Below are 10,995 nucleotides of genomic sequence, written 5' to 3'. Positions count from 1 at the left end.
ACACACACACACACACACACACACACACACACACACAAACACACACACACACACACACACACACACACACACTTCTCCGCCTCATTCTGTTTTCATTTACTCGTTCGTTATCTGAGCTTCAATCTTTTAGGCTACTCACTTTGTTTCTTGTAGCCCTCGAAAGCGTTTTGGAGGTTGATGCCTCGGTGAACGTGAGTTGTTTGGCTTTCTTGTCCGCAGCAGCAGAAAGCATTTTCGAATGTTTGAATGAATCAAAGTGGGTCGTCACCGTCGACTTTCTCTTATGCTCCAACACACAGTTGCACGGGGTGCAGAATAGTTTCCCCCCACTTTTGTGAAAGACATTGGGGTACTGCTTTGCCCGGTCTTTAGCAGAAATGTTCGTCTGTAAATGAGATGGATCAGATTTTTTCATCTTGGTGTTTTCTCTCTCGTGTGAGTTCGTTCACTCTACGGTGTTGTTTAACTTCTGTGTTGCGCGAGCTGATGACGTCACGTCATCATCATCTACGGTGGCCCTGAGAGGCCAGGGTGCTGCAAATAAAAGAACGCTGCAAATAAAAAAAACGCTGCAAATAAAAAACGCCGCGATGCAAATAAAAAAGCCACAACGGAAGTGAATTACCGGGGACTATTATTGCTGATGCACATGCGGTTTTTTATGCGAGAGAAGAAGAAGGCTGGGGGATCTCCGGGAAACATCTCATGGGTAAGTTTATAATGTTAAAGTTACACAGGATGTAGATAATATCTGTCGCTGCCGTATTTATGACTTTAAATGACGTTATTTTGTGTGTGGGAGCAGATTATGTGTGTAGTGTATAATGTTAGTAGAACATAGCTACTTTTATCTGCTAACGTTAGCTGTTTTCTAAACAAACGGATCTGAGCCGACCGGGACTTAAAGATGATGCTAAGACACACAAAGTAAGTTGAATATGCCTTTATTCAACAGACGAGCTCGGGTCCTCTCCTCAACATGCTCTGAAGGAACAACTTTTACTGAATTAGGGCTGGGCAAGATAACGTGTTATAATCGTTGCCCAGCCCTATATTGAATACATACAAGTACAGATCTTCACTAACATCCTGTAGTCAATCTTGACTCCATCAACATGTCATCTAAATGTGCCTGTCTAGAGATAAATGAGGGTCTCTTATCCTGCTTAGAGATAGAGAAGGGTCTCTATCCTATCCAAGACGTGCTTCCTTTGAGAAGTGTACTGGCTTTAAATCTTTCTTTTTTTTTTAATGTATTTTGACATTGTAGATGCATGGTTCAGATATTAAGTGATTGCAGCTGATATCTGCTGTTAAATTAGTGTCAGCTGTTTGCAGGTAACATTACCTGCTGCAATAGCTTACCAAGTAGCTGTTACTTAATTGCAAATGAATAACATTCACATTGCTCTTTTTCCACAGGCAATGTATTGTCCATATTGTGGGACTGCTGGGTGTTTTGGGAGGTTTTGCGGCTCCTGTGGCAGCAACATTGAATGTTTGGCTCCCTTTCTCGAAGATGGTAAGCTCCTCCTTAAAAGTCAAGAATTTCACCAGTACAGTGATAATGTCTTATTTGTATATGATTTGTTGCCATTTTAATATATGCTATACACATATTATTGTAAGTCATGGCAATTTCAACATGATTTAGAACTACTGATAAAAAAAAATGCCAACAAGTAAAAAAATCAGGTGAAATACCAAAGTTGACCAATTATGTGCTCCTTCATGTGCGGAGGGTTGAGCCTTCTGATGCGTTTATGCACAAATACAGGCATTAAAAGGGTACCTTTTTGTTTGCTACCTCTAGATTGATATGTATTTTTATCCTTACCAATTATGTAAGTATCCCAATATGTTGTCCTTTGCCTGTTTATTTCTCTTCTTTTTTGCTCCTCATGTCTGGAATTGTTCACGCATTGAACATACTGAAAACATACACTTATGCATCAAACTTTTCAGGTATTTTCCTCATTACTGATACATTTTCATTTTTTTCTTAATAGGTTTTTTGTTATTAAGTTTCATTCCTAATGACACTGTTGTCTTTTCCCTTCAGTCACAGCATCTAATGAAGGAATCAAGGCAGGCCTCATCCACAAGTACTTCACGGAGGGACACGCTTATGAAGTGATACTTGATTTTCTAGAAAAAAGACACAACATTTTTCTTAGTCTGAGGACCTTAAAGAGGAGGCTACAGAACGCTGGCTTAACAAGAAGGACAGACTACACTCCCATTGGCACTGTACACCAAACTGTTGCACATGAACTGAGAGGCTCGGGTCGGCTGTTGGGTTACAGAGCTATGTGGCAGACATTGCAACAAAAGTATCACCTGACAGTAAAAAGGGAGGATGTTAGACAGACGATTTCCAGACTAGATCCATCTGGTGTTCAACTTCGTTCCAGGCGAAGGTTTGTCCGAAGGGGATACGTCACAGCAGGACCAAACCAAGTGTGGCACGCTGATGGATATGATAAACTTAAACCCTTTGGTATTGCCATCAGTGGCTGCATCGACGGCTTTTCAAGGAAAGTTATGTGGCTCAGGAGTGGCAGCACTAACAACGATCCGGGCATCATTGCGCAGTACTACCTGCAGTGTGTATCGGAGTTTGGACTACTTCCAGCCCGCCTTCGCACTGACTGTGGAACTGAAAACGGCACTATGGCAGCCATTAACTGCACATTACGATCTCAACACACAGATGATTTTGCAGGAGCCCTCAGTCACATGTATGGTACCTCAACTGCAAACCAGCGCATCGAGAGTTGGTGGTCTTTCTTCAGAAAGCAAAGGTATAGCCTTTTAAGGTCAGGTCCAATTGTGTGTGTGTGTGTGTGTGTGTGTGTGTGTGTGTGTGTGTGTGTGTGTGTGTGTGTGTGTGTGTGTGTGTGTGTGTGTTACAGAGGTGCCCAAATACTTTAAATCTATCTGGATGAAAAAAATTGTGAAATTACATTAGAGCTGTACACTAACATTTTCCCAAGGGAGTTTATGTGCTCCCAAATGAAATAATGTAGGAGCGCACCAAGAAATGTTCAACATCTCTAGAAATATTGTGACTTTTTACTTGAAGTTGTCTTTTTTTCATGAAATACAAAAGTTTTGAATTCCACCATTAGGACTCAGTTCTGGATCGAGCTCTTCAGTGACCTTAGAGAGAGGCACCTCTTCAATGGGAGCCATGAGCACAAGTGTCTGCTGCGATATGTGTTTTTGGGCATCTTCCAAAAAGACCTCGATGAGTACAGACAGCTGTGGAACAACCACACCATCAGACCTGTTCGCCTGTCTCAGTGTCCATCAGGTAAACCTGATGCCATGTACCACCTGCCTCACAGGTTTGTATTCAAATTGTTTGGTAATATTACTTTAAAATATATCTGACTTCATATCATTTGGTGTATCAGCCCAATATGACAAGTTTGTCACTTGATAAATAACGTGATTCATTTAGTCTGAAAACTCATTATTTCAAAATGATTTCAAGTCTTAAACGACTAAAAATGGATTCCAACACAAAACCTAAATCAGAAGATATCCAAAGCTATTCTGTCGATTTATCTTACTCAATTCCAAAAAGTACCTTGTGTTAGAAAGTGAGTAGAATGACCATATTTGACTGAAAGAGCTGCTGTCAACCTGAGATTAATTTCTCAAGTCAAAGCTCTTTGTTTAGGATTTAATTAACGAAGAACTGACTCAATGGAGTTTTAGTTATAATGCTTATTTAGCATGTTTGGGGGGTTAAATGATCCATTTGTAATCACTTGACTCATGTTTCAATTTATGACTGGTCATAGGTTTGGCGGAAGGGAGTGTGGATTTCCAGTGTCCTGGGAAGCCCTACACCACTTTGATGGCATCATGCAAGCATCATCCCAGTACAATTTGTGTGGTGATGAGAATCTGGAGATGCATTTTGTGGACTTGCAAAGACGGAGTGGGTTGGCTCCACCAGTGAACTGGACAGCTGCTGTTCAGAATTACATTTCCATGAAAAACATGTCTGGAGTGTAGAATACATTGCCCCACCAGCCCCCCAGAACCTTTTTTGTGTGTACAAGTTTCCAATGTAGGTTGAATATTATTTAGAATGCTGCAATTCTGAGTAGATAAGTCCAGTGAAATATTCAGCTTGTATCTTTGCATAAGTCATTAGACTGAAACCTTTCTTTGTTTAAATAAACATACAGCATATTCATGTATTCTGTAAAACATGTTTAGTGTTACATCCGTGTTATCAGTTGAATGGTCGATCGTCAGAAGATTATACACCTAATATTTTGGTAATTGATTTTAATTTTGAATATAAGCAGGTTCCAGCCTCTAAAATTAGAATATTTGCTGGATTAATTTGTTCTCTGTGAGGCTTCACTTTCTGACATTTTAAAGACCAAGGCGTGTCCGAAATCACTCTCATTCACTACTCCCTACTCCTTATATAGGGAATTCTATATAGGGAGTATTGAGTGATTTCAGACACAGCCCATAACAAATTGATGAATCAACAATAACATTCATTCATTGCATCAGTCACATATGCTACTGTTATTTCTGTTTTCACAGTGGATCTGAGAATAAAATCTTGTGAACCAGCTACAGCCGTGTCATCTTTGTAGCGAGTGTGTAACATATATGCCTTACGTAGAAAAACAAGTCCTTACGTTAAAATGAAACACTTTTAAACCATTTAATGAAAATCATTCAGCTTTACTCTTTCACAAAGTCCATGTAAAAACATGTTGATAAAATGGGCAAAACAAAATTGGCACATTTGCACAACAAGGTGCCTTTTGCAGTCTTTATTTACTGTTTATGTAAATATTTGTAAAACATCTTAACACATGTTCTGAACTCTTGATTTAACCACGGTCTACCTTACCTACCTAACGAGAATATAATAACAATACAATACAAATGTGTGGTGTTGTTCACATGTTAGATATGAAATAGGACAAATCTGCCATGAAAAATACTCACATCTCTCTTACGTCACAACATTTTGGTCTGACAGATCGCAACATTAAAACAACGGACTGTGTAGCTACTGTGTGTGGGAACATTAACTTTTACCACAAGTTATTTAATTGTTTAAAGGCACCCAAAGCCGGGGGAATTATTAATGCCAAAGTTCATGTTGGCTTTGAAGGCACCATAAGTGTCCAAAAGAGGAAGCTTTAAAATGTTGGCACAGGTATTTGCCATTGGGAATGTTGACGTTGTAGAACATAGGAACTGAAGGCGTGGCAGAGGACTCATACCAGCAGGAGGCACACATGGCACACCTGTAGCGAACATTAACACCTCCTCCAAGGTCACTGAGCTGTCATTTTCTAAAAAGTAGAGAACATTGGAATCAATTGACAGTAAATACTATCTACATCAACACCGGAACTCTTTATAATCTGTGTGTATAAAAATCAGACAAGAGCAAATTGACTAACCTTCACAATCGAGAAGATAATCTGCCCAGTAACTCATAGCTTTCTCTTCCTGAGCCCTTCTGTTGCTTCCCTGTTGACTAAATTCAGGCTGGAACAGATTTTCCATCTCTGCAGCAGACAGCTTCACATCGGCATGACAGAGAGCAGGGGTCAGGACCGTCGGATGCTGCTGCAGAGCTGTCAGAAACTGCAAACTTTCAAGTCCAGCCTTGAATCTAAAATACAATTAAAAGATGCATGCAAAGATACATGTGCATCATGTAGAAGTAAGTAAGCAAGAAAATGGGACAACAGCAACACGTTTTTCATAATTATTTTAGCAATAACAATGAAATACAAAAACCTACCTTTCGATTGCAGTGTTGTTCCTGTGGATTATGTACCACTTCAGGTAATCCTCTACTATCATTTTTTTTTCTTCACATGACCTGACATGTCTGAAGCACCCAGCAGTCTGCAACATGGCACTGTTCCGTATCATCAAGTCCTGAAGGATCTCCACTGAGGGTGAATTCTGAATCTAAAAGAAGAGATAACAGAGTCCCACACATTTCAAATATGACACGTAATTATAAAAAATGGTAATGCCAGAAGTATATCTTGAAAGAATGGTTTAAGTGGACAAAACTCTCTCTTTACCTATTCTAGAATTTCACACCCTTCTCATACCTCTTGTAGGACTTTCCCTATCTCCTCATCTGTAATGTCTCCGACAGATGCCTTGAAACTGCTCTGCCCTGAGATGTAGCTGACCAGATCCTCTGACAGAAAATTAGGACCAGGTCCACCATGCACAATGGACACAGCAATCATCTTCCCTGCTAAATAATACTCATCCTCTCTGATAGCTGTCCAAGATAATGCAGAATAAAGAAATATTAAATCAGTTTCTATATTTGAAAACACTGCAAGGTTGAAATATGGGTTCTTTTAAAACATTATACACAAAACAGAACCTGTTGAATTGTAGACCAGGTAGCGGCTCTCCACAGGTCCATCAAATATGGGCCGTTTGTTCAGCTCTTTCATGAGAAGGGAGAGGAATTCTCTCTTGGGGCCACCTGTATCGAGACCTTCCTCAAACCTCCCTTCATCGTCAGAGAATTTCACCAGGATGTCTTTCTTTTCTGAGAATGTTGCCCTTTTGAATCCTCTGACTGCTCCATCCCAGATGTTCGAGCGACAGATGTTAAATCTGCTGACAGCTCGATGGTCAATCTCTAGGGCCAGGTTTGCAGTTATCTCAGAAAGTGATTGCTGGTCCACCCTGTCATCAGATAAATTATGACCATGTTAAATGGTACACCATAGCACACATTTTTGATCAGGAAAAATAACAACCACAGTTGAAGTAAGGGTAACTTTTCTCTTACTTTGTATCCTCTGGAATGTCATGACTGCACTCAACACTGTCTGAGTCATCCTTATCCTCTATTACAATGGGCGCATACAGCTGAGTATATTTGCTGAGAAATTGACATACACAAGTTTACATTGTTGATGTTTTCATATAAAACATACTTGAATTGTAGAAAGGAAAGTATAATACCTATAGCACGCAGTTTCCAGCACACCTCCTGATGTTCCTGGGCCCTCTTGTGAGTCAGAAAATAAGACCTGAATCACAAACCATAACAGGGATGGGACAGGTAAGTTGAAGTATTTTAAATCATGGCTATCTGAGGGCTGATTTAGAAAGAAAAGACTATTCTAATGTACACAAACGTGGATCTCTGGGTCAGTGTGACACGTTATTTCATGTAGTTTAAGACATTAATTGTGTGACAATATTTCCAGACAAGGCTAAATGTGAACAAAAGACAATGTTTTGGAGCCACAATTACCGGAGCTGCTGAATCACTGCCTGACTCTGCAGGTTCCCATACCTGGAAGTAAAAAACAATATATCAGTGTGACACTTCAAATTTGACAGAACTAGAGCTTAACACATTTGAACATAAATATTGAATTCTATTATTCTAACAGAAAGTGTATGTGATTTGCGCCAGGGGGAATGATCCTTCTTACATTATTACTTTCAGTGAAAAACATACACATTATTATTGTGTGATTTTGCAGGGATCTGCACTAAATAAAGTTGTTTTCTTAAGTTTGTATAATATGTGTAAGCCAGGACGCTGCAACATTTACCGCAATTTAAAATGCTATTTTGGGACATGTTTCATCGTAAAAATATGCCGTCTATGTGAAATCTAGAAACATTTTCACTTCCAGATAGAATTTACAATATAAGCGATCTAAGATACAAAAAATGTAGTACTCACTAATGTATCAGCTGCATTGAATTCTGCAGAAGTTGGACTCATGATGATCACCTCTGAATCCGATGAGTTGGATTCAGAGCTGGTTTCCTGAGCTGTGAAATACAAGAACAGGTATAAGAGGATTTTAGACTACTCAGAACAACAGAGTGCTTTCCTTGACAAACAAATCAATTAAAAAAGCTCTTCTTGGTTGGTAATTCATTTCACAATTACTTACAAGATGTAAAGAAATCTTCAGCTGTACACATGTACAGTGTGATACGTTGGTAGGCCTTCCCCACTACCTCTTTGTACTCGTTTAGAGTGAAGGGTACTTCTGTTCCTGGTATATTAGTTATCTTTGTACCGTCAGGGTAGAGCAGTACGTAGGGACCACCATGTAAATTTCTGTCGAAGGCCTTCATTTTTTGCTCAGCAGCTCTCTGCAATTCGTCCGCATCCGACTCTGGTCGCATCAAAAGGGGAAGTACTGTTCCTCTTACAGTCTTCGGTACACCATCTTTCAGCCTCATAAGGCCTACTGAAATCTACAGAGAAACAACGAAATAGGCGACTGTTAACTAGTTCAGTGACACTATAAATACATGACAGAATGGACTGTCGGCAAATTATTAGTCTATCTCAGCAAAAAAATGTACCTTCACAACCTTCAGGTTGTCTTTTGATGGTGTTTTTTTTTTTCTTAAAACCTGCTCGTCTCTCCTTCTCTTTTACACTCCGGAAAGTCCGGAATAACTCCAGTGTGCTTTTTCCTGTAGCCTCTGCTTGAAATAAGAGTCCAATCAATCGTCAATGACAAAGAACAGAGAGACATACAGTGTTCTCACCCATACTCATAAGATATAGAGTGTACATTGCCTAAGCCTAATTCAAAAAATAAAAAAATAAAAATTACCTCCACTTGTGCCTGTTTTATCAACATCACACAGGAATTTGAGGTCCTTGCCACATGAACAGCAAAAGGCTGATTTAGAGTCCTGCTGCTGTCCACAAAAAGGACAATACATTATGACCTGCAAGAAAACAAATAAAGTATCATTAGGTTGCTTTGCGCTTCAATTGCATGAACATCTTTCTATCTATCTATCTATCTATCTATATATAAAGCAAGAAATGTCCGTGTGTGTGTGTGTGTGTCTGTGTGTGTGTCTGTGGCTCGCATATCTCTCTGACTGTTTGTCAGATCGACCTAAGCTTTCGGATATGGCTTGCGGATTGCATGATGATTTGCATCCTTCATTTAGAATTTTTTGGGATTCATTTTTCTAAACCTTTATTTTTGACGAATCTACGCGCTCCGATCGGGTACGCCCCCCGGACAACATTGCAAGCAGCAATTATGGGAGCCAAACAATCGGTCCGCTTAGTACAGGCACAAGCTTTGAACGGCCATGCCCCGAACGGGCACTGCACTAGTTTTTAAATAACACTAACACATTTGGAAAGACTAATCAGTACTACTTTCAACGCTGGCTTAATACAAGGAATCTCCCAAAATGGATTGCAAGTGTGTCTTAATCACGACATTCCCCACTGACAAGGGCAAGACAAGTTTCAGGCAGTTAAACACGCAAGAATACTGTGAGTGTGTGTGTGTGTGTGTGTGTGTGTGTGTGTGTGTGTGTGTGTGTGTGTGTGTGTGTGTGTGTGTGTGTGTGTGGTCTAGATTTAAAACGGTTCAAGCTGCACGGATAAATCGAGCAGAATCAAACAGTTTTTACAGACAAGCAAACAACTTGAAAATAGCTTTCTGCAGTTTTGATCAAAGCTATGTTCTACTAACATTATACACTACACACATAATCTGCTCCCACACACAAAATAACGTCATTTAAAGTCATAAATACGGCAGCGACAGATATTATCTACATCCTGTGTAACTTTAACATTATAAACTTACCCATGAGATGTTTCCCGGAGATCCCCCAGCCTTCTTCTTCTCTCGCATAAAAAAACGCATGTGCATCAGCAATAATAGTCCCCGGTAATTAACTTCCGTCGTATGTGCATCAGCAATAATAGTCCCCGGTAATTCACTTCCGTTGTGGCTTTTTTATTTGCATCGCGGCGTTTTTTATTTGCAGCGTTTTTTTTATTTGCAGCGTTTTTTTTATTTGCAGCGTTCTTTTATTTGCAGCACCCTGGCCTCTCAGGGCCACCGTAATACGATCGCTACTTCACGTCAAGACGAGTTAACTTTTTTTCCCCTCAACTTTGTGTGGAAAAATTCGGGGATTATGCAGCCTTTTGATAAATATGCGGCCTTTTAAAAATCTGCGCCATTTTGCTGATTATGCGGTAAATTCTGCGAATGCAGAATCGCGTTTTTCTGGAGGGTCTAGCAAGATAGATAGCATACAGATAGCGATATAGTTAGCGATAGATAGCATAGATGATGAGCGGTAAAGAAAAGCGATTTGCGTTCCAGTGGGTAAGAAAGTCGGCACTACATTGCTGTGTGCCCCTTTGTACAAATTCGTCCCATTATAATCGGGAGATAAGTTTCCATTCATTTCCTATTGATGCTGAGGTAAAGGCTCAGTGGCTGATCCGTAGGTCCGTAGGGACAATTCCAGCCCCACAAAAAATACCTGTGTGTGTAGTAGGCCTAGGCATTTTCGACCAGGAGACTTATTGGTCACAGCTGGAGGACTGAACAGAGTACAGAAAGGAGCTACACCTGTTCTCTTTGCATGGAATAACTACGAGCTACCAACACCAAGACGATTATACTAACCATACAGTAAAGAACAGCAGCCGTAAAAACAAGTTTCTGGGGTTTCCATGAAAGCAGACGGTTTTCAACCTCTCATAAAGAATCTTTGATGAAAGCTAAGTTTGGGTTTAGCTAATGTATTTATTATTTTACACGAGAGGGTTACAAAACGAAAATAAATCTGTAGCCCCTTCATGCTACACACACATAGCTAGCTACCAGTTGATGTGAGCAAATTTATTGTCACTATTATCACAAATCTGTTGTAAAACGTCAGCTAGCTTGGCTTTTTTTAATCCTAAATCACAGGTTACCTACAATAGCTACATCAAAACCCCAGAACATGAACCTGATTGAGGCTTTGAACTAGGGGTGCACCGAATGGGAAATTCTTGGCCGAAACCGATACCGAAAATAGGAAACAGTTGGCCGAAAACCGAATGCCGAAAGGCCGAAAATGATTAATAGAAATATATATATATATATATATATCTGTATGCTATCTGTATGTTATCTATCTATCTATCTATCTATGTAT

General features: G+C 39.8%; 2 protein-coding genes across 8 annotated transcripts; one reads left to right on the top strand and one right to left on the bottom strand.

Moving 5' to 3' along the window:
- Positions 1-634: 634 nt before the first annotated feature.
- On the top strand, positions 635-4,609 carry LOC307045113 (uncharacterized protein). Of its 4 annotated transcripts, none has more exons than XM_079690629.1 (5): positions 635-709; positions 1,423-1,522; positions 2,063-2,804; positions 3,132-3,350; positions 3,813-4,609. In XM_079690629.1, exons 1-5 carry the CDS (start codon positions 644-646, stop codon positions 4,027-4,029), a joined length of 1,344 nt encoding a protein of 447 aa, XP_079546755.1. In that variant the 5' UTR covers positions 635-643; the 3' UTR covers positions 4,030-4,609. The 4 variants fall into 4 exon arrangements, with proteins under 4 accessions (XP_079546755.1, XP_079546758.1, XP_079546756.1 ...); XM_079690630.1 differs by lacking the exon at positions 635-709 and adding an exon at positions 726-927; XM_079690632.1 differs by lacking the exon at positions 3,132-3,350.
- A 172-nt stretch (positions 4,610-4,781) lies between these two features.
- LOC307045112 (G2/M phase-specific E3 ubiquitin-protein ligase-like) lies at positions 4,782-9,821 on the bottom strand. Of its 4 annotated transcripts, none has more exons than XM_079690625.1 (13): positions 9,642-9,821; positions 8,637-8,754; positions 8,380-8,502; positions 7,959-8,268; positions 7,742-7,833; positions 7,301-7,342; positions 7,006-7,073; positions 6,830-6,922; positions 6,413-6,723; positions 6,126-6,304; positions 5,804-5,976; positions 5,457-5,671; positions 4,782-5,345 (listed from the first exon to the last, which is right to left on the bottom strand). In XM_079690625.1, exons 4-13 carry the CDS (start codon positions 8,251-8,253, stop codon positions 5,104-5,106), a joined length of 1,710 nt encoding a protein of 569 aa, XP_079546751.1. In that variant the 5' UTR covers positions 8,254-8,268; positions 8,380-8,502; positions 8,637-8,754; positions 9,642-9,821; the 3' UTR covers positions 4,782-5,103. The 4 variants fall into 4 exon arrangements, with proteins under 4 accessions (XP_079546751.1, XP_079546754.1, XP_079546752.1 ...); XM_079690628.1 differs by having other exon boundaries at positions 8,026-8,268; positions 9,642-9,734; XM_079690626.1 differs by lacking the exon at positions 9,642-9,821 and having other exon boundaries at positions 8,637-9,602.
- Between the last annotated feature and the right edge of the window lie 1,174 nt (positions 9,822-10,995).

Source organism: Notothenia rossii (assembly GCF_949606895.1).
Source record: "Notothenia rossii genome assembly, chromosome: 6".
In the NCBI taxonomy this organism is placed as follows: domain Eukaryota; kingdom Metazoa; phylum Chordata; class Actinopteri; order Perciformes; family Nototheniidae; genus Notothenia; species Notothenia rossii.
Note: the sequence above shows the minus strand (reverse complement) of the source record. Positions and strands in the feature narration are given on the sequence as shown.

Bases quoted from the DNA above. Each gene is read 5' to 3' on its own strand.
- LOC307045113 (XM_079690629.1), top strand. From the start codon at position 644: ATGCACATGCGGTTTTTTATGCGAGAGAAGAAGAAGGCTGGGGGATCT. The intron at 710-1,422 runs GTAAGTTTATAA...CTTTTTCCACAG, and splicing joins CTCCGGGAAACATCTCATGG to GCAATGTATTGTCCATATTG. The intron at 3,351-3,812 runs GTTTGTATTCAA...GACTGGTCATAG, and splicing joins ATGTACCACCTGCCTCACAG to GTTTGGCGGAAGGGAGTGTG.
- LOC307045112 (XM_079690625.1), bottom strand. From the start codon at position 8,253: ATGAGGCTGAAAGATGGTGTACCGAAGACTGTAAGAGGAACAGTACTT. The intron at 6,724-6,829 runs GTAAGAGAAAAG...ATCTGATGACAG, and splicing joins GACATTCCAGAGGATACAAA to GGTGGACCAGCAATCACTTT. The intron at 5,977-6,125 runs GTATGAGAAGGG...CTCTTCTTTTAG, and splicing joins TAGGGAAAGTCCTACAAGAG to ATTCAGAATTCACCCTCAGT.